The following is a 23,308-nucleotide window of genomic DNA, read 5'->3' on the forward strand; positions in this document are numbered from 1 at the left end:
GATAGATAGATAGATAGATAGATAGATAGATAGATAGATAGATAGATAGATAGATAGATAGATAGATAGATAGATAGATAGATAGATAGATAGAGACAGTATATGGTAGCTAGACAGAGAGCTCTCTGCTGTCCTGATGACAAAGCAGCTTTAAAGTTAGCGTGTGTGTATATACACAGTCCTTTGACAAGTACACCAATTTTACTTTTCCAAAGTAAATCAGAAATGCAACATGAAAACTCATTCACAGAACAGATACTTACAAAAACACATATGATGTTTAGAATTTATTCATTTAATTTACAAAGGTTACAATTCTTTTAGATGCGATATATGAAACAAATGGAATGATTTATCTTGGAGACGATTCTTCAATGTATTTTATAACCAAAATGCCAAAAATGAAAACAATAATTCATCAAATATAAAAAAAGAAAAGAAATGTTATACAAAGTGGGAACATCTTTACATCACTGAAGTTTTATTAGTTACTACTTTGAGGGGACATTTACAGATAAGATATCCCCACACAAATGATGAACCCCTTTTCAAACAATTTAATAAACAGCTGACATTAGCTTACAGTTGTAATCAGAAATATTTAACCCCTCAAAGATTGTGGTGATTTACCAATGAAAGTTTTTTCAAAGAGCTAGATTTTGCTTTGGATGACTTCTTTATCAGTTGAGTTATATGTAAAATCAACAAAGAAAATGCATGATGTAGTATTCATGAGTAACAGGATATTTTATTAATATAGCCATGTCACAGTTATTCAACCCCTATATAATATTGCTGCTTTTAGAACCTTCTGCTAGCTTTTATGGGCTAAAGTAAAGCTAAAACACAATTAAGCCTTTGGAAATTCAATAATAATCCTTAATTGGCTTCAACTGTGATGCATATATAAACCCAACCATGAAGGTGTTGAAGGTGAGTTGCAATCATTAGTAAGACTATGGAGCTTTCACAAAACCCGAGGGAGGAAATTATTTCATTGCACCTGAAAGGCATTGGGTATAAGAAGATCCCCCAAAAATTGAACATTCCAAGAGGCACCACTGGGAGAAGTATGAGGAAGTTTAAAACTTATGGCACATCTGCAAACCTGCCTGTCTGAGGGAGAAAGCCTACAGGTTCATCAGCAGCCCTTAAAAGATTAGTCAGAACAGCTAAGAAAACTGCAAAACACCCATAGGATGACCTGATGAAGGCCGGGACAAGTGTTTCAGTAGCAACTATAATATGAGCACTGAATAAACAAGGACTTCATGGCTGCACTCCAAGATGCACTCCACTCTTGACCACAAAGACTATCAAAGGTCAACTAGTATATACCAGGAGAAATGTGGATAGGCCTACAGAGTTTTGGGTAACAGTTCTATGGACTGATGAAACTAAACTGAAACTGTTTAGCCACAAGGACCAGTGGTAGGTCAGGCTTATAACCAAAAGAATACCATCCCCACAGTCAAGCATGGAGGTGGGTCAGTGATGATGTGGGGATATTTTTCTGCTGCAGAAACTGGAAATCTTGACTGTGCAACTGGCATCATGGATTCCCAGAAATATCTGGCCATTTTAAAGAGGAATGTGATGCCTTCTGTTCACAAATTGAATCTTAGAAATCATTAAACTTTCCAGTGAGACAATGATCCCAAGTGCACCTCTAAGTTGACCAAAGTTTGGTTAAGAAATTGATCCTGTAATGTCCTGGAGTGGCCTTCTCAGTCCCTAGACTTAAATCCCATTGAAAATCTTAGGTGGATTCCAAGATTCCAACAGAGAGGCGCAAGAAGCTTGTCAGCACTTACGGAAAATGATTATTAGAAGTTATAAAGACTAAAGGATGCTCCGCAAAGTACTGAAGTTGGGGGTTGAATGAAAGTGCACATGCAGATTTATGAAAAGAGTTACATTTTTCATTTGAACTCAAACTTAAGTGAATTTATGCTCTTAAAATAATTTTTTATTGTTTAATGAGGATTTCTGTCATATATTTTCATTAACCTTGATTCATATCACTATAATGTCTTTTGAGGTGAAGGGGTTGAATATTTCTGATTGCAACTAAAAGTCTTTTTAACATTGTGCAATGATTTCTCATTGTTTAACGGTACAAGTCCCTTCATTATCACACCTCCCAGCCCATTATCGATGAAACAAACCATTTTTATATCTGCTGCTTCTGAAAATCGATATACCTTAATATTGTTAAGCTGAACCGCCCCTATCTTCTACTATCTATCCTACTCCTTCTATGAACACAATGTTCTTTGAATATTTGCATGTTTTGTTTTCCTCATAAATTATTTCTATAGTCCAAAATGAAGTGACATTCTGTATTGTTCTCTCATGATATATTAATGTGTGACTTCCAGTTTAACCTGAAAATGATGAGACTATTGTGTTGCAGTGTGGTGATGTATTTCTAATTTCAGGTCTTTGAAGACTTTAAGGAAATGCGGCTGCTTAATCTAACCCCCAGTGAGTATGAAAGTAAAGGGTTAAGGACCACATCATAAAAGTAGGCCATGTAAGCAGGTTATTTTTGTCATTGAAGAAAAGAACATTTTTGGAAAATACAATGGCAACCCTCAATATGTTGTTGAAAGCATAGTAGATCCATTAGATTTTCAGTTTATTAAGTCTCTTGGAAAATACACATTTTGGAGAATGAAAAACAGATTATTAATCAAAGCAACAGACATACTGTAAGTCTGGGGTTTCACTATGAGCCCTGATTAGTGTTTTACTAAACGAACCTATTAAAGAGGGTAAACTACCCCTTTATAGCTATATTGCAATAAATGGAATCTGTACATAATACTCGACTCTACAGAATTTACAAAAAAGCATTCAGACCAAATGTAATTAAGGCAAATAGTTTGCATAATACAACATCTACCTTTAATAAGCTATAAGGCTTATCAGCAATACATTCATTTGAAGTATGTTATAAAATCAAAGTGAAATTACCCAGAAACAGTTCCGAAGGAAGGTGCTGTTTCACCACAACAGGACAGCACTGGACATGCATTTACAACTCATGAGATTCCACCTGAGAGGGGATGAGATGTGCATTTTATTCTTGTCCCTTTTGTAATGTAGAATGTCGATAGCTACACTTTCAGTCAGACATGCACTTGCTCTCACGGGGGGCTACCCATCCTATACTTTTGTGTGCCTAAAGCCATTATTGCTCTCTATACAGTATTAATTCCTGGTGAAACCTTGTATCATCTAAAGGTGGAGATGGAGAGCTACACAGAAGTACAATGTTTTTGTTGCTTTAAATTCCAGCAAATATCTGCAAGAATTGAAATAATTACTTTAAACCATCTAGTTCAAGTTTGGCATTAGGCAAATCAACGTTTTTATAAAATTACATTGGAAGCATTTGAAACAGAATTTCTTTTGCTTTATATACTCCATACATGTTACAGAAGGCCAGCTTTGGAAACAAAACTAAAGCGCTACGAAATATTCTTGCAGTAGAATGTTTTTATCATCAGTCCATCAGCAGTGCAAAGACGACATACAAGGAAGAAAACTCAATGAATAACATTTATTGCAATCACAATGCCGATCCAAATGATGACGAAGCAGATGCCGATGCCCAGGGCAGTGTGATTCAGAATACGGGCAGTTCGGGAGTGCTTTCTTGCCAGGTCCAGGTTCCCAATGTTGTTGGCATCTCGGGTCTACAAGACAAAAAGAACAATATTTTTTATTTTTCTGTTGACACTTTTTGCCTCATTTCATTATTTATATTAGTAGTCAAACGTTTAGGGTCACCCGGAAATCAATATTTTTTTAACAAGATACCTTTAAATTGATTTAAAAACATAGTCAAGGCATTATTTGTGTTTATAATGACTATTACTGGTTGAAATGACTGGTTTTTAATTTATTGTTCACATAATGCCGCAAAGCCCCATTTTCAGCAACATTTACTTATGGTCATCTCCCTTAGCTTAGGTTCCTTTACATCCACACATGGCCAAAATAAAACAGCTTTCTCAGGGAAAATGTCAGGGAAACTTTTTTGCAGAACGATGTCTGTTCCATGTGACAGATTGTCAGGAAACTGAGGACTTCATTCAAAGGTGTCTGTTACTGTGTTGAGAAAAGAGGGTGAACTGATTTAACAAGGATAGAAAAAGAGGGAGAAGGACAGATTGGCAACTGAATAAGATGATAAGGGCATCAGGGTCTGTAGTTTGAGTAACAAACAGCAAAGATGTTGGCTTAGTATTGAAGTGAGAACAGCATGAATCACTGAAAAGTTTATAAATGGGTAGAAAGGTTTAAAGGGGGAAAAACAAGTGTAACCGATGGTATTCGATCTGGTCGACCATCAAAGTCATATACACAAGACCACATTGATATGGAAAATATCTTTATCAGAGAAGACCCATGGATTACGTTGTCTGCTATTAGTACAAATTTGTATATCAGCTATGGATCTGCACATGCCATAGTGTATATGATGACTTCAGCTACAGTAAAGTTTGTACAAGATGAATACCCAAACAGTTTACTGATTTGCACAAACCAACATCCTTCAGTGAATTCCAGCAGGTTTCACTCTCTCTACCCAAAGAAATCTCACTATGCTCAAAAACGGTGCAATCCCACAGCAGACTGTCCATGTTTATTTGAGCCTGGCTTCAACAAGACTAATGGCAGAGCACTACGCTGTGTGTGTCTGAACTATTTATAAGCCACTGCAAGCATATTGTATTGTGTCAACTTCTATTCTTTCATTCTGTTCAGTATTTTTCAAATTTCCTTTACTTTCAGAATTACCCTCATATTAATTGAAAATGTAAAAAAAATTATATGTACCATTGATCTTCCAATGAAAGGTCTATTAATTGACACAGTTTTTGAACCCACTGTTTTTTCAGGGGTCAGTGAGAGTCGAAAACTATCAAGACAGCAAAATAGGAACCAAACATAAAAAGAACATGATGGCACACCCATATACTCACTCGCAAAGGTGTTTCACAATAACAAAGTACTCTAAAAGGCACATAGTAAGTGGTTAAAAAAATCAAAATACAAAACCCATCATCATTGTGCAAAACTCATACTAACTAACAATGACTAGGTTAAACCCAGGCCCCATCAGCTGGGTAAAGGCAACACTAACCAGTATGTCACCACTTGACTTTTTAAAAGGAAAATATATATAAATATAACTTAACATACCACAACTGTCTAAAATCATTTTCAGGGTTGCTAAAAGCAGCTTAGCCCACATTAGCATTGGCCATACAGCAGAATATACTGTACATTGGTCATAAGGCAGACAATAAACTTCAACTGGGTTCAACTGTTGAAATGTGATGAACAGCTTAAAAAGGTAGATAGAAGTTCAAGAGAGTTTGAAATGATTCATGAAAGTTGGCTGAGCAACTGAGGAGATAAAAGCAGAACGAGTCATACAGGACCTGCTAGCAATGGCAGCTGGGAGCCAAGCAGACTCATAAAGCTTACTGCTAAAGACTGAAGTCCGACACTGCTGCTTAGTTATACTGGACAACAGATTTGTTTTCCAAAAGTTTTACTTCCTGGAATAAATTTGGTGATAATGCTAGACAGCTTCAATTAAGCAATAAAAATGTTTTTTTTTTATTGAATTCAGCATATTTAATGTTTTAATGATGCAGAAGAATCCCATTAATTCAATTGAGCTAAAAATAATTTTCTGTAGATTTTCCTTTGTACTCAGTATCTGATGTCCCTTATTTCAATGTTCAACAATAGTTGGTCATCATTGACGGATTCCATGTTTCCTAACACACCATTGCAAGGCCCTGGTGAAACCTTTCCTCATGTTCATCACTGACTGCACTAAGATTAACAGGGAAGAAGAAGTCCAACTGTGAGTGCAGAAGATGAATCTTTACTGATATGTTACACTTCTTGGTTTTGTTTGCTGGAAGAATGTTGTCAAACAGCTGGATGTTGTTTGGTGTTGTGTAGTTAACAAGAAAATTCTCAACAACATACTTGAATGTCTTCCACTAGCAGATCTGATGATGATGTGTCTGATTTGTGAACAAAGAAAATGCCTTTCTTAATCTTGGCATCAGTTATTTGTGGAAACATCTGTCTTAATTATTGAAATCCTTCACCTTCGTTGTTCATCAATTTCACAAAATTTTCTGTCAGTTTAAACTTTATATGAAAACAACACAAAAATATCTTTGTTGGGACAGTAAGTGGTTTTTATACCACACCTTTCTGCCCTGAAGCCAAATGCTTAAGAATGGGCCAGTTCATTGTAATGTAATGATACTCTTTAGAATGGCTGTCCCATTTGCTGTACTAGATTAACTGAGCTGCTTTTGTTTTGACAGTGCCACTACTTTGAGATCACCACAGATGTTCCACTTGTAGTTATTGTACAGTATATGTTTCAACAACATCTCCATATTTTTGTAGGTTACTTTCTTGTATACTGCATAGCCGATGGGTAACGAAGGGTGAACATTGTCGGTGTAACAAGGCAGTTTTCAGGCTTAACAGTGAGAATAAAAAGACCCCATTGTTGTGGGTCATACTCACAACCCAAAGCCATGCCTGGACTAAACAAAATAGTTTACTTTGTAGGCAACATATTAGTTGACTTAAAATATGAGATGAAATAAGAAACACATGCGATTGCAATAAAAAGTATGCAACAGGTAATTTAAAGAGGACTGTTGTCATCAGCAGAATAAAATTCATAAGATACACCCAAAAACTTTCAGGAAGCAAAATCTTCATTGTCCACTGTTATGAAAGAATGGCTAAAACATGAGACCTCCGTTTGTTTCAAGTGGGGTGTGTTGGCTGGTCAAGTGTAGTAAACAAAATTGTTACCTTAAAATGATGCTCTTTTATGAGCGATGATGTCTAATATGATTTGGTATGCCACATAAGTCACTGGTACAGTGACACAGTGAAAGAAAAACAAGCTCATGAATCATTAGAACATTAGAACAATCTAGGTGAGAACAGGCCATTCAGCCCAAACAAAGCATGTCGGTCCTATCCACTTTTCCATTCAGCATGTGCTATTGTCACATTTAGTAGCAAAACACCACTTATCGAGCTGGGTAGTAGAGGACTGCATGTCCAGTGGTGCAAAATACTGTAGATCAGCAGAAGAATGTGATATGATGAAGGGATTTGTCTTTCAGCACGTCTTGCCAAAGAGGCATGCGTGTGTCACAGTTCTAGAAGGTTGTTTTCAAATTGTGATCTCATCTTGGGGTTCTGCCACAATGATAAAATGTTTTTGCTAAAGTAATGTGTACCTTGTGATTCTGTTGGAAGAAAAAGTGAACCCAACTGAAATACTCTGCAAGGTGACAGAGGTGTCATTTTCATCTTCCTTCAATAAGACAGGAGTTGACTGATCTGAAGAACTGTAGAGTTGGCAGACTTCATGCCGTAAAGCCAAAATGAAGTTAAATGACCTACTGTATTGTTTCATTATCTATAGTTATTAGGACAAAGAGACCCAGATATATACAAAAATACAACAAACAATGAAATCTACTATATAATAAAATCCCCAGGTCTGTGTGTGGCTGAGTCCCTCAAAACAATCTGATTGGTCTGCTTGGCTTTGATGTGATTAGTCAGATTGGCTTTTGAGACAGGATGGAAGGAGAAAGTTTGAATGTGAGCCACATGAGGAGAACTATAGGCATAGGAGGCACACTGAGAGTCACCTTCAATGCCTCAAAATGACAGAGACTGAGAAACAGACTTTATGGAAACACGCTCTGGTCAAGAGAGGTTTGGAAACAAAAGGATACAAAAGGAACAAGTTACACAAGAGATATCAAATATTTATAAATTGTTTCTGTTATGACAGATGTTTGACAGATGATGCAGCTAGTAAATATATAAATAAATACAACAACCTCAGTGCATTAAGCATGCAAGTTCACCTGGGGCCTCATGTATAACGCCGTGCGTAGAACTCACACTATAACATGGCGTAAGCACAAAAGCGGGAATGTGCGTATGCACAGAAAAATCCAGATGCAGGAATCTGTGTGTACACAAACTTTCACGTTCTTCCAGTACATAAATCCCGATCAGCGTGAAAAGTAACGCACGTGCACGCGCCTTCTGTCCCGCCCCAACTCCTCCCAGAATTACGCCACTTTGAATATGCAAATCGATATAAATAGCCTTCTGAGAAAAGACAATGGGAAAAGCACGGGGGAAAATATAAGAATTTCAGCGAATACCAAGTGGAGGCAAAGGAAAAACGTACTATTTGTTGGTTTAAACAGTGGTATAATCAACAAAAGGAAGTTGATCGAGTGACAGAGTGTCGGAGAAATTCGAAAGCTCAAGTTCACAAAGTCGCACAGTGCCCGAAATAAAAAAGAAATCACATATCAAAGTCGCCGTTAAAAGGCAAGTCGTAGCCCACCGTCTGAGTGTCATATGAAAGCTTATTAGGGTACAGACAAAAAAAATAGGCACACAGTGGGAAAAAAGCACGAAATGTCAACTTTAATCTCGAAATTTCCACTTTAATCACGTAGTTTATTTGCCATTAAAGTAGAACATCATAAACTTCATCTTAAAATCGTTTAATTTACTAGTTTCTCAAATCCCATTTTAACTAAAGTAGGACGTTAAATGCTTTGTTCTGTATTTGATCTTCTTTGTGCTCTGTGTGTGAATCACTACCTGCTTCTTAAACGGGCTTTCTCTTTCTCTGACAGGACACATAATCCATTACATTTGTGATATTACAGCTCTCTGAATAATTAAAATACTGAGATGCATACGTGATATCTTTTCCATGATGATAGGAATGAAAGCATGTTATTAAACATGGGAACACGGTGGCGCAGTGCTTGTTCATATCTCATGCAAGAGTCTTGCTGCGCCATGTGCGACCTTCAATGACGTAATTTATCACAGCAGTACTGTCTCTTTCAAATGTACTAACCTCCAATTCCTGTCTTTACTTTTATTTCTCCAAATACCCAATCGCCACACAATCAGCTCTGTAATAGACGTGAAGCCATTTGTAAGCTTAGAACGCCGATTCTTCAAAACTTTTAAGGAACATTGAAATATCTTCGTAGTATATGTTTAATTATTCTATCCGTCTATCTTTCCAGTGTCGCGTCAGCGCAAGAATACAACGCAATGCAGGAACAATCCATGAACTAGCCAGCGCTGCAGCACCGTGTCCTCACATGTTTAATTATTAACAATACAGATTATTTAAATGAAGTTAAAGTTTTGCATTTCATCTTAAAAATGAATACCGTCATCATATGTAAATACGCGCTTTATAAAGTGGCACAGGTTGTACAATATTATAACTGTAGTGCAAGTTTACAGTAAGGTGATTGTACTTATAAGTAAACAGTTCTACAAGGAGCACTTGATGGACTGATTGAGTGCATTTAGAGTTCCTGGGATGAAACTTTTTCTAAACCGCGAAGTCCGTACTGGGAAGTCTCTAAAGCGTTTTGCCGTGGCTGAGTCAACATCTGCTTCATGCTGTATACCGATAATTCTCTTTCTGATCAGCTGCTGCTGTGATTCCCCACTCAGATACAGTGATATAAATACTCTGAGTGGTGCAGTGAGAGTAATATGGAAAAAGATGATCTGCTGTGACAACCCTTAACGGGAGCAGCTGAAAGAAGAAGAAGATGCAGTGAGAGTTACAACGCTAAAGCAGTTATGGTATTTGGAATACTATGGCTATTCCCTGGACCATTATATTGCTGCAGGTTAATTACAATCAGATGCATTACACTAATAAACAATATGCAGTTAGTTTCAGTGTATTTATAAAGCCTCGTCAGGAATGTGGAGCTAAGAAAGAAAGCGTGACCACACAGGAACAGTAGCACTGCTTTGAGAAATTGCGTACGCCAGGGTATGAGGTACCGTGGAAATGTGCGTGGCTTTACGCCAAGTTTAGGTATTATACATCGCGATTTGAGTGTGGAAACGTTCGTACGCAACATTTCTGTGCATATGCACTGTTTATACATGAGGCCCCTGGTGATTTTATTTTCATCTTTTGTTTATTGCTAGTGAAATTCCTCTAAAATGGCTGTTGACTTCTCCAGTCATTTGACACACCAAATAAATAGAGCCATACAGTATTTTGAAATGTTGTATATAGACCATACATTTTTTTGACGCCACAATATTTATTACTGTTCTTCTGCTTTTTGCTGTCTGCCAAAGGTTGGTCATCCAGAGCGAGATAATACTTTGAACGCAGTGGTGAATTTCTATTCCTGACTTGTTTTGACAGTTCTGACTCCATTTTCCTGTGACGTTCTTCTTAAAAAGACAAATGTCGGGTTGTCTTTGGCAGCCTACAGTGACAAAATAATTTTTGAGTATAGTGGCACTAAATTCAATAAAACATCCAATAACTGCTGCTGACGCAAAACATTTATGGTAGCCATATAATTTGATTTATGGATTAAAAAGAAGGTCCTTTGCTCTCTGTGAATTTAAGGCCGCCTTGTGATCTAAAACTTTGTATTTTTCTTAACATTATGAATAATGATTTTTTAAACAATTATATATTTCCTAATTTTACGTATAAAGCATATATGCCTAACATAGCTGCACAGTGATTAGTCTTGCTGCCACACAACTCCAGGGACCCGAGCTCAACTCCCAATATGTCCACCACCTGTGTAGTGACTGCAAGTATTCTTGGAGTGCTCTGAATATTCTTTTATCTCAGGAATCTGCATGTAAGAATTACTACAATTTCTGAACTGGCTTTTTATGAATGAGTGTGTGTAAGTTGTGATTGATTGTGGTCCTGCCCACGACCGGTTCCCTCCTTGCCCCTGATGCTGTTGTGATAAACTCTTAGCCCCATCACCATGTCATAAAAGAAGATGAGTCATGAATGTATCGTATAATCTATCCAGCCATTCATTTCCCAATGCAGTTACCCATTTCAAAGTCATGATAAGCCTGTGTCTACCCCAGAAGCAGTGGGCACAAGACAGGAACTGATCTTGGACTGGTCACCTGTTTCTCACAGGACATTGACACCCGTTTACAGCTGCCAGTTGAAACACCCTGCACATCTTTGGAATTTGGAAAGAAAACAGGAAATGCCCATACAGACACAGGGAGAACATGCAAACTCCAAATTGACAATGACCAGGTGCTCGATTCTGACCTAGAATGCTGGATCCATGAAGTAAGTATGGACAAACCACTGTGCTACCATCCCACCCATAAATAATAAATTACATGTCATTCAGTAGCCCAGTGGTTCTCAATCTGTGTGGGGCGCGAAGTAACAAAAAGGGGGGGCGCGAAGATGTGAAAAAAGAAAACAAGAATCGAAAATATGAAAAATGCATCGATTGAAACCAAAACAAATTAACTTAAATTACATTCTGATACTAGAAAAATAAATATAGAGTTAGATAAATGTCGATAAAAGTTAAGTAGGTATAATAAAATATGCATCTATGATATATCATTAATTTAAAAAGAACAAATTGGTATTAGTGTGCTCCTTTCAATTAAAACTGTTATGAAAACTCAGGTAGCAAATACTTAAAGGTTGAGAAACGCTGCAGTAGCCATTCAGTTCACGTTGTGCAGCTCAGTTCTTAGACGTCGCTGCTGAAGAATGTTACATTACTCATAAGGATTTAGAACAAATGACACCCCACCTTTAAAGACAAAGCAACAGAAACACACTGCAGCTTTGAACGTGCACGTCGCCACAGTATTTCAAATCAGCTCTCCATCCACCCCTGTCTACAGCAAGTCTGTGCAGACTGCCATTGATACCAGGAAGCCAAAAGATCCACAAGCCATCTCTCCATTGGGTGTTGAGCAGCACATTCATTTTAGTAAAAAAAAAAAAAAAGACGCCAGATACACAAACCAAAAATAAATACATAAAATAAAATTAAAGAACAAAACTGAGGACACACAATGCTAGACGTCACCATCTTAAGCTTACAATACTGTACTTTCTATCAGTTGTTAGTACTGTACTGACAGGTTTACAAAACAGTGTAACAATAACAAAATATTCAAAAAGAATAAAACAAATTAAAAAAAAGATTTGTTTTGTGACTTTTTTAATGAAGTAAAACGTTTTGGAAAATCTAACAAGCAGTTTGTCATTTCAGGCTTTAGAACTGTTTTACAGTTTCCGTCACATGTTTAAATTACAAATCAATTCACTTCCTGAAAAACACTGTCTTATAGTAGTGAAGTGGGGGTTAGGGCGGTGTAAATGGAATAAATCAATAACATAAACGCATGAAAAAATCAAATGATTAATTGCCTGTGTAATATACCATTCAAGTCAAGTCAAGTTAGGGAGCATGCACTGGTACAGCGCGTTCCCACACCCACCATAAAACGAAACAGGATCCTGGTTGGCAAACCCCCAGGCAGACATGTTGTCCAGTCCCACCATCTGGAAATGACTCGCTATCTGCCGCAACCAGGTGTTAAATGGGTGTCCCCTTGGCCTGGTCCAGCCACTCGGGTCCCCAACAATGAGGATCCTACGAGCTGGATCACCCCCGGGGAATCACGCCTCATGGCTGTAGTGTCGTAACTGACGCTCCCTCACAATGCAGGTAATGTGTCTCATTTGGGACTCCATGAGCAAACCACTCATTACACACAAAGTCAAACCAACGGTACCCAAGAATCTCTGAAGAGACACAGTACCAAAGGAGTCCAGTCTTCATCTCAGGTCACTGGATAGCATCCATGTCTCACAACCATATAGCAAGACAGGAAGCACCAGCACTCTAAAGACTTGGACCCTTGTCCTTTTGCATATCGGGAGTGCAACACACTCCTTTCCAGCAACCTCATGACCCCCACATGCTCTCCCAATCCATCCGACTTCATAAGAAGAATCACCAGAGACATGAACGTCACTGCCAAGGTAAGTACCATTATGAATTATAAAACATTAATTTGAGCATTTTAAAAAATATTTTGATAGGCCTTTAATAACATTTCTAAAAGATCTAAGCATATTCTGTACATGGATAGAGTGAAGGAAGTGTGGCATTTTACAAAATGGTAAATGTTGTTAATGTGTACGGATATCCAGGACTTTCATTTAATCTTTCATCCAAATAACCTCTACTGACAAATCATATTCCTTTGTTACAGTATGGCAGATCTTTCCGTGATAATTCATGTTCTGCTTTTTTTTTTCTAAAGGGTTAAATGAGTTAGTTAAACCTGGTGATATACTGATAAGTGGAGAAGCACTTTATGGGCCTTGTAAATGATCACATTTTGCTTCTCCCATAGTCCTGAAACATGCTGTTTGATCGACAGGCAACTCTAAATGTGCTTAGTGGGTGTGAGTGTACTCAGTTATGGATTAATGTCCAGTCATACCCAGGGCAATCTTTACGTATGGGCACACTGGGCACTGGCCCCAGGAGCATACGTGCACACAAAGTTCCTGATGCCTATGGATGTTTCTGTTTTGCTATCAAAACAGGGGCCACTGCCCCACTACTTGCCCAAGGGCCTATGGTGCTGTTAAGACGCCCTATGCTGTTGACTCCCACTGTAGACTGCAATGTAACCAGAAAAAAGGTGAGGTCTGCTTAAAACTGCATGGATCAAAATACCTGTACTTAAATAACACACGTCAAAACATAATACAGCTTTTATATAGCACCTGGCAAGGCAAAGATTCTCTCAAAACACTTCACGTTGCCAAAACAAAGCATTTCTTTTTTTTATTAGGCAGGTTAACTTTTGTAAACATATACACGGAAGAGTCATTTATGTAAAGAAGCTCGTCTCCGGTAACATTTTAGTTGTCAGTGGTTATTAACCTTCGGTCGATTGATTAGACCATTGGGTCCTTAAACCGTTCTTTTTAAACATTGCAGTAAACAGGACGGCTTTCAATTAGATATTGGAAGGTTAACACTGTACTCACCATTATAGAGTAGATAAGAGCAGCAATTCCGATCGGAAGACAACAGCAAAGCATAGTGAAGATGGAGTACCCCAAGTAGTCAGGCTCCGGGTGAGTGAGCGGTACTTGAGTTATGTAGATACCTGGTTGAACGGTGACCGCTGCCGGATGGCCCATCGGAGTCGCACCATACTGTCCTGGCATTGGAGGGTAAACATGATACGGAGGTTGTGGAGGGTAGCCTGTTTGATATCCCATGCCGAAGTCCCCTGCAGATGGTTCCTGATAAGGCGGAGGTGCGATATTGGCACTGGATTTGTTCTCCGGGTCCCATGCCGCCGGGGCAGTAGGATACGGGCTGGCGTCCGGGTATGGCTTGCTCATTTTACTCCTTCAAAGTGCGTGAACCTTGTCTTCTTGTACTAAGCGAACTGAAAAGAGTGTGTGTGGCACAGATGACTAGACACACCGCGAAGTTAATAAACTCACGGAAATTGCGTCATCGGTTATCTTAAAGCAACTGGGGAAGTTGCTTTAAAGTACATGAACCCAATAAATCGACTTTAGCTTAAAAGGTTATAAAGAAGAGAATTGCGACTTCTGCTTCTTTCAAAAATTCGACGCAAAGTGTCAAATAACGAGTGCAGAACAGAAGGAGCTTCTTTTACAGTCAAAGCACCCGCCCCTTAGACTTCCAGTTAAGCGGCTATGTAAAAGCAAACCAAGTCGCAGGTGCGCCACTACTCAACCGCGAAGTCTACAGTTTGACTTCGTGTAAATGTTACTATTTAAGATATTATAAAACTAAACCGACAGCCCAGCTATCTAAAGTTTATGTACCAGAGAATCATCCGGGATGTGTGAGCGCCAGGCAAAATGAAACCCAAACTGAATACTCAAGTACATTGGTGAGGGCAAGCTATCGAAATATAACACGCGAAAGTGTTAAGAAACTCAGAAAACTGCGTAATGTGGAGACATTCGCGGACAATCCAATTCGGCATAAGCTCTTTTAAAAAGTAAAACTTTGAACTGTACTTTGGCTGTCTTTATGAAACTAAAATATCGAAAATTTTCGTACATTGTCAGTTTTGGGGATGGGGTTTGGTGTCCATGTTTGTTTTCTTTCAAATATATGATGCTAAGGTATAGGCCTATCGGTGTACGTTAGTGGCTTTTATTTTATAATAAATACAAATTAGTAGCCGAAAAAAGAAGAAAGCAATGTACGTGTTCTTCCTACATGTGAAGCGTTGTTTGTAAATGTAATCCTTTTTCACAATTATTGATCAATTTTGTAGATGACTATAATGTTTTTTTATTCATTATTATTAGTTTTTGTTTCTGAAACGTGCACGCAATTAATCTTCCAGGCTGATAAGCGGAAAAAATAAGATTATATAAATATAAGTGTGAGGTAGTAACGGTTGATTTTTACTGCAATGGCACCCCCATGAGGTATTTTAGCAAATCTTCTGTGTAGGTTGCATTTGAATGAAACGGCTTCAAAACTATCTCCAGCGTTTACTGTTTTAAGAACTGACAGAAAGCCTTGGGCGTTAAGGTTTCTTAAGTTGCTTCACAGAAAATATATGCTATTGACATCTCATTTTAATAAATCGTATATTTAAAATGAAAACAGTTGGAAATTCTTGCACTTGTGGTAACACGCATAACGGTTACGTTATGCTGACGCTCGCCTCAGTTACTCGACTCCACTAAACTCATTGGCAATATGACGCTATGAACTATGAATCGTACTAGCAGATACCATAACCAATTAAAGATGGAAGAACAGGAAGTAGAATTTAAATTTAACAACATACCTAGATATAAACCAGAAGTTTCGCTATCGTTTAGAATGAGCAAAGTTTTCCTGGGCTACAGAAACTGAACTCCTACGCCGTAGCATCTTACAACATCAGACAGCACAAGCTGTGGAATAAGCAAGTCCTGCGTCGCTGACGCTTCCTTCCTCGACCACGAGTAGTATCTCGGACAAAGATGAAGTGATCAACGCTTTTGGAATGATATTGTAACATTTTAATTTGCACATTTTTAATACGATTTTGATATTATTTAGAAATTAATTAAAAATTAAACGGTTAGTTAAATAATGGATTGATGGGAGTGTGGCATTTTATAAAACCATGCATTTGATTATGTGTACTTTCATTTAATGATCCATCCATCCATTTTCCAACCAGCTGAATCCGAACACAGGGTAACGGGGGTCTGCTGGAGCCAATCCCAGCCAACACAGGAACCAATCCCGGGCACACCAAGCACACACTAGGGCCAATGTAGAATCACCAATCCACCATGTCTTTGGACTGTGGGAGGAAACCAGAGTGCCCGGAGGAAACCCACGCAGACACGGGGAGAACATGCAAACTCCACACAGGGAGGACCTGGGAAGCGAACCCAGGTCCTCAGGTCTCCCAGCTGTGAGGCAGCAGCGCTACCCACTGCGCCACCCCATTTAATGATCTTTCATCCAAATAACATTTGCTGACAAATCATACTTCTTCCCGTGGTAATACAATCCGGCCCCACATTTTAGTTGACAAACTTTCTGTTTTAATCCTAACGTGGTGGGTTTGATTCTGGACTTTTTACAGAACACAAAGAGTGAGTGATAATAGCTTTCTTTTATATATATATATATATATATATATATATATATATATATATATATATATATATATATATATATGAAAACGCCATCAACAGACACTTGGACATAAATCCAGCATATGCCAACTTAAGAAGGACATATGCACTTTAATTTAACGATACACCCCCCCCCCCCTTTTGATCATACGGACTTAGTCAGCTCCACCCACCCCAACCCCCCCCCCCCCCCCCCATACTGAATGTGTTACTATATATTGCCTTTGATTCTTGTAAGTCTAAGCATTATCCTCTGATGAAGACCCCTGATAGGGGTTGAAAGCTCAGGAATAAAACTATTTTATGATACGTGATTCGTTTTTTCTCCCTTTGTGGATCTCCAACTGCAAATATATATATATATATATATATATATATATATATATATATATATATATATATATATATATATATATATATCACGGCATTCGTAGTCTGTGTCACAATCTGATTGTACGGGTGGTTACCTACCATTGAGCCCAGAATGAGGGCGAAACACGTGTCGCGTACTCTTTGCATTTATTTGACAGTAAACTATTTCAACCATATATATATATATATATATATATATATATATATATATATATATATATATATATATATGGCTTAAATAGATTAGTGGAGCATGTGCTGATACAGCGTGCTGCTGCACCCACCACATGACAAACCACCTGAAGATCCCAGATTAGGACCGTAGTGCAGTCTTGAGACAGGTGACACCTCAGCACCACACTAGTTCAGATGGAACAGTGTGAGGTTTTTTATGACGGCTGGAGTACCAACCCCCCAAGTTTTTCCCTGCAGATTGGATGGTCTACTTGCAAGACTGGATGCAGATTAACGTCATATCCAGGATGAAGTAATTTCAGGTTAAGGGCCTCAACAGAGTACAGTGACTTCTGGTGTTTATGGGACTTGAACCTGCAACCTTCCAATTGCCAGTTCAGATCACTAGGCTCAGAGCAACCATTCTGCCCCGCTTAAATAATTTTTTTAGAAAACCACAAGCAAGACTGCTGTCTATCACCTCTTTTCCTTATCTAATATACAAGTGACTGCAGCAGTTCACACAGGGCAGACATGTCCTGAAATTTGCAGGCAACTGTGTCATTGAGTCTTCTACAAGATGACGAGGTTAACCATAGAGGTATAGTTGATGGGTTTGTTCAATGGTGTGATTGTTCCTTTTTACAGTTAAATAACTCTAAGACAAAGAACATGGCTGTAGATCTCAGTTGTTGCCCTCCTCCCACTATCACAATATTGGAGAGACAATGGAGGTGGTAGAGCACTACACACATTTTTCCACAATTACTAATCTAAACTTTGATCTTAACATGGAACAAATTTAAAAGAAGAGGCAAGCACAGAGTTTCTCTCTTAAGAAGCTCAGCTGTTTGTGTTGACAAAACTGGCACTTTTTATAAGCCTCTCATTGAATCTGGCATTATATTTGCTTTTATATGCTGGATTGACAATGACAGTAGTAAGAAAATGAACCATATTAACAATGTAGTAAAATTAGCAGTAAAATGGTTGGTTTGCAGAAGACCTCTGTCACTGAGCTGTGTCAGGTTAGAAAGAAGGCCACCTCAGTTCATTCAGACAGACTCCATCCTCTTTTCTTTAAATTCCAATTACCATCAGGCTGCGGATTTACATTTCCGAGTATAAAGAGCAACTCTTTTATTTCTAGAGCTATAAACATTTTCAATTTTGTGACTTGCAGGGATGCTGCTAAAATACCAAATTCTGAATTATTATTTTATGATCTGTCAAAGTAGTGAGAAGTCAAGCAAAATGACACCTTGTATTGGCTAACTAAAAAGATTACAATATGCCAGCTTTGAGGCAACTCAGAGGTAATTATTAATCTTTGTACTGATCTTGAGCGGGTGTACTTTGGATAACACTGATTGTCAGTTGTGTCTCGACTTATTTTCTTAACATTGTCTTGTGTTTTACACTTTCCAGGCACAAATAAAAATCCCTGTGGGATAATAAAGTCTACACACCTAACCTAATTGATGTTTAGCATTTACTAAAAGGGTAATTAAGGTATCGTTAATGTTAATGATAAGTAGAGAACCATTTGTGAGTTTTTTAAAAGGCAACATTTTGTTTGTCAAGTTGTGAATCCTGCTGTTAGACTGGCAGGCAACTCTAAATGTGCCCGTTAGGTTTGAGTGTATCAATGATGACAGAAGCCAACTTACCACAGAGTAAACTGAAAACGGTGTGAGACTGTTGAAAAATGCAGGGATCAAAATGCACAACATTAAGTCAAAACACAATACAGCTTTTATAGCACCTTTCAAGGCCTTCGGGCACCTGTGGTCGCTGGGTTAGACCGCTTATTCTTTATCAACATTACAGTGAACAAGGCGGCATGCCGAAATTCAAGGCAGATCGATTCCCTGAAGGGTAACTCTGAACTTACCATTATAGAGTAGATAAGAGCACCAATTCCGATTGGAAGACAACAGCAAAGCATGGTGAAGATGGAGTACCCCAAGTAGTCAGGCTCCGGTTGGGCCAGCGGGACTTGAGTTATGTAGACACCTGGTTGAACGGTAACTGCTGAAGGATGGCCCATCGGGTTCGTACCATACTGTCCTGGCACTGGAGGGTAAACATTCTGCTGCGGTACTGTAGGGTTACCTGTTTGATATCCCATGCCGAACCCCCCTGCAGATGGTTCTTGATAAGCCGGAGGTGCGATATTGGCATTGGATTTGTTCTCCGGGTCCCATGCCGCCGGGGCAGTAGGATACGGGCAGGCGTCCGGGTATGGCTTGCTCATTTCACTGCTGCTAAGTGCGTGAACCTTGTCTTCTTGTACTAAACGAACTGAAAAAGAGTGTGTGTGGTACAGATGACTACACACACCGCCGAGTTAATAAACGCACACCAGTTGTGTCTTCGGTTATCGTAAAGCAACTAAGGAAAATACATCAATCCAATAGTAAGTGAGAAAGATGAGGAGTAAGACTGTTATTTCTTTCAAAAACCGATGCAGAATATCAAATAATGAAAACGCAATCCAAGAGACATCTTTTATAGCCAAAGCACCCGCCCCTATAGGCTTCCAGTTAAACGACTACGTAAAAACAAACCACAACGCCGATGCGCAGCTTCCCAGCCGTGGGGCGCACCCAGTTTGTCTTTTTCCAGATGCTATTTCAGACGCAGGTAAAACTAAACGAACAGCCCATTTATCCGAAGTTTCTGCAACAAAGCAAATCCCTGGATAAATGAGCGCCAGACAATAACGAACCCCAACTGAATAATCATGTGCATTTGGGCACAATTTGCTAGAAATACATTAAAATCAAGAGCGACGTTTGGGGGTGGCAAGTGGGGCAACCGACCCAGGCCCCGTACCCCTTGGGGGCCTTAGAATCCAAATTCGAGCGGATTTGCAAAGTTAAATTCTCCAGTTACATTTTGATAAAGTCCGCATGTTATGTTGCAAAAATTTAGCTAAATAATGTAAGGAGACAATCCGGTGTATATATGTTAATATTATTCTTGATTAAATTCGCGCGCAAGTTTATACAGTCCACACATACCGGTAACAGCGTGTGACGTAACCGGCCCCGCGTGGGGTTGGTCAGCCCTATAGGACCCGCACATCCCTAAGGTCGCCTCTGATTAAAATGTTGTGAAACTCGTAAAAATTCGTAATGTGGATCCTCAAGTAGTCTCCAAATTCGTCGAAAGTGTTTTATTATTATTATTATTATAAAGTAAAACCTAAAAGTGTATTTTGGCTGTCAAGAGACTTAAATCTCGGGACGTTTTCTATGTTTTCTGTGTGTATCGGACGGGGGGGGGGGGGGGGGGGGGGGTGCTTTTTTCGATATGACGCTGTTGCATATCGGTCTGCGTTAAAGAAGACATTTTTATACTAAATACAAGTTAGAAAGTATGCGTTTTTCCTAGACAGAAAATGTAATTGGGTATGCTTTTCCAGAACTAATGTACGATCATTGTCTAAATAACCAGCAACTTTTTAGTTATTATTTTCTCAAATGCGCATTATTGCCAATCAATCTTTCATTCATATAGCGCATCATAACAAGGTCTATTATAAAGCCCGAAATGAATCTTTTAGGCTCATAAGTGAATGCAATACAACATAATTTAAATGTAAGTGTGAGGTAGTAATGCTTGATTTTTACTGCAACGGCACCCCCACGAGGTGTTTCATCAAATCTTGTTCGGAACGGCATTTGAATGAGACAAGCTCTAAACTTTCTCTGGTGTAAGATCTTACACAAAATCCTGTCGTTAAGGGTTGTATTTTAAAGAAAAACCTACGCGACTGCTACTTAACTATAATAAATTGTACAATTAAAATGAAACAGTTTTAAATTTTGCATTTATGATAACATATTTATCAGTTAGTTACGTTTTACTGACGCTCCCCTAGCTTACCGCAGTTACTCGACCCCATTTAATTAATTTCTATATAGCGCTGTGAAGTGAAGACTGTAACAAAAGAACAGAAAAAATCCCTCATTATTCATTAATAAATACGCATGTCTGTTTAGATGAGCAGTGACAGGAATGTCTGTGAACTTTGTTTTAAAGATTTCAAAAGAAAACAAATCGAGTAAATTAAAAATCATGCTAGCAGGTAACAACCGATTAAAGGTGGGCAGGACCTGAACAGGAAATAGAAATTTAATTTAACAACATACCTAGACATTAACTGGAAGTTTCACAATCTTTTGGAATGAACAAAGTGTTTCTGAGTTACAGAAAGTGGAACACCCACGCCGTGGCACTTTACAATATAAAATTGCACAATATGGTGTCCATTTACACGTGGAATAAGTGTGTCCTGGTCAGACACGCTGATGTTTCGTACCTTGACCACGAGCCGGAGCTTGGCCCAAAAATGATGATTGCCAAAATTTTAGTGAAACGCCCAACAGACATTTTACTAATTAGAAATTCAGTTGAGGGGATTTTTTGAATCCTTCTTACATTAGTAGAAGGAGCGTCACAAAGTTTAGGAGTCCTGTAGCTGAAGGCTGAACTTCCCACAGTATTATCCTTGGAATTTGCCATTATGAAATTATAAAATGTTAATCTTAACATTTTTAATACGATTTTGATATTCCTTTATACAATAATTAAACATTAAATTGTCATTAAATAAATGGATTGATGAAAGTGTGAAATTTTACAAAATTCTAAATGTCTAGCATGTGTATGATATCCAATACTTTCATTTAACCTTTCATCCAGATAACCTTCGCTGACGAATCACATTCTAAGTTAATGTTTACTAAATGCGTAATTACGCTAGTTAAACATTATGGTATACGGAACCATTTGAACCTTATATAAATTAGATAGATAGATAGATAGATAGATAGATAGATAGATAGATAGATAGATAGATAGATAGATAGATAGATAGATACTTTATTAATCCCGATGGGAAATTCACATTCTTCAGCAGCAGCATACTGATACAATAAATAATATTAAATTAAAGAATGATAATAATACAGGTGAAAAAAACAGACAATAACTATGTATAATGTTAAATATTAACGTTTACCCCCCCTGGTGGAATTAAAGAGTCGCATAGTTTGGGGGAGGAACGATCTCCTCAATCTGTCTGTGGAGCAGGACAGTGACAGCAGTCTGTCGCTGAAGCTGCTCTTCTGTCTGGAGATGACATTATTTAGTGGATGCAGTGGATTCTCCATAATTGATAGGAGCCTGCTGAGCGCCCGTCGCTCTGCCACAGATGTTAAACTGTCCAGCTCCATGCCAACAATAGAGCCTGCCTTCCTCACCAGTTTGTCCAGGCGTGAGGCGTCTTTCCTCTTAATGCTGCCTCCCCAGCACACCACTGCGTAGAAGAGGGCGCTCGCCACAACTGTTTGATAGAACATCTGCAGCATCTTATTGCAGATGTTGAAGGAAGCCAGCCTTCTAAGGAAGTATAACCGGCTTTGTCCTTTCTTGCACAGCGCATCAGTATTGGCAGTCCAGTCTAATTTATCATCCAGCTGCACTCCCAGATATTTATAGGTCTGCACCATCTGCACACAGTCACCTTTGATGATCACTGGGTCTATGAGGGGTCTGGGCCTCCTAAAATCCACCACCAGCTCCTTGGTTTTGCTGGTGTTCAGGTGTAGGTGGTTTGAGTCGGACCATTTAACAAAGTCATTGATTAGGTCCCTATACTCCTCCTCCAGCCCATTCCTGATACAGCCCACGATAGCAGTGTCATCAGCGAACTTTTGCACATGGCAGAAATTACAACATTTTGTTTCTTCCGTACTGTTAAAATATGATGTTAGATGGATTGGCAGCTCTTCCCTGCGGGTTGGAGTGTAATGGATTAATGTCTATTTAAAATGGTGGTCGGAGGAAGGTGCCCAACAAACTTTGTCACGATTCGTCGGCTGCTCCTCCCCTAGCAGTTATGTCACACTCGGTCCAGTCCTGGTCTGGTTCATGCCTTGTGTTATTGACTCCCAAGGTGAATTCCAGTTTACCAAAGAGTAAACCGAGAGGGATGGGGTCTACTGAAAAAAAATGGAGGGATCAAAATGCGTGTACCTAAATGACACACGTCAACATTCAGCTTTGGTCAGCACTATGTGTGTCGTTTTCATTGGGCAGGTTAGGGGTTTCTGAAAAAAC

The 23,308-nt window shown here is 38.7% G+C and overlaps 1 protein-coding gene across 2 annotated transcripts; it reads right to left on the minus strand.

Annotated features, from left to right (window-relative positions):
- Positions 1-268: 268 nt before the first annotated feature.
- On the minus strand, positions 269-19,668 carry LOC114667333 (trafficking regulator of GLUT4 1-like). 2 transcript variants are annotated; one of them, XM_028822604.2, is made up of 3 exons: positions 19,458-19,573; positions 13,979-14,365; positions 269-3,704 (listed from the first exon to the last, which is right to left on the minus strand). In XM_028822604.2, exons 2-3 carry the CDS (start codon positions 14,339-14,341, stop codon positions 3,555-3,557), a joined length of 513 nt encoding a protein of 170 aa, XP_028678437.1. In that variant the 5' UTR covers positions 14,342-14,365; positions 19,458-19,573; the 3' UTR covers positions 269-3,554. The 2 variants fall into 2 exon arrangements, with proteins under 2 accessions (XP_028678437.1, XP_051776909.1); XM_051920949.1 differs by lacking the exon at positions 13,979-14,365 and having other exon boundaries at positions 19,071-19,668.
- Positions 19,669-23,308: the final 3,640 nt, after the last annotated feature.

This window comes from Erpetoichthys calabaricus, chromosome 17 (genome assembly GCF_900747795.2).
Source record: "Erpetoichthys calabaricus chromosome 17, fErpCal1.3, whole genome shotgun sequence".
In the NCBI taxonomy this organism is placed as follows: domain Eukaryota; kingdom Metazoa; phylum Chordata; class Cladistia; order Polypteriformes; family Polypteridae; genus Erpetoichthys; species Erpetoichthys calabaricus.

What these genes read in the sequence shown, in the direction of transcription:
- LOC114667333 (XM_051920949.1), bottom strand. Translation starts at nt 19,433, where the DNA reads ATGAGCAAGCCATACCCGGACGCCTGCCCGTATCCTACTGCCCCGGCG. An exon ending in CTCTTATCTACTCTATAATG is followed by an intron (nt 3,705 to 19,070) that starts GTAAGTTCAGAG and finishes TTTGTCTTGTAG; the next exon opens with ACCCGAGATGCCAACAACAT.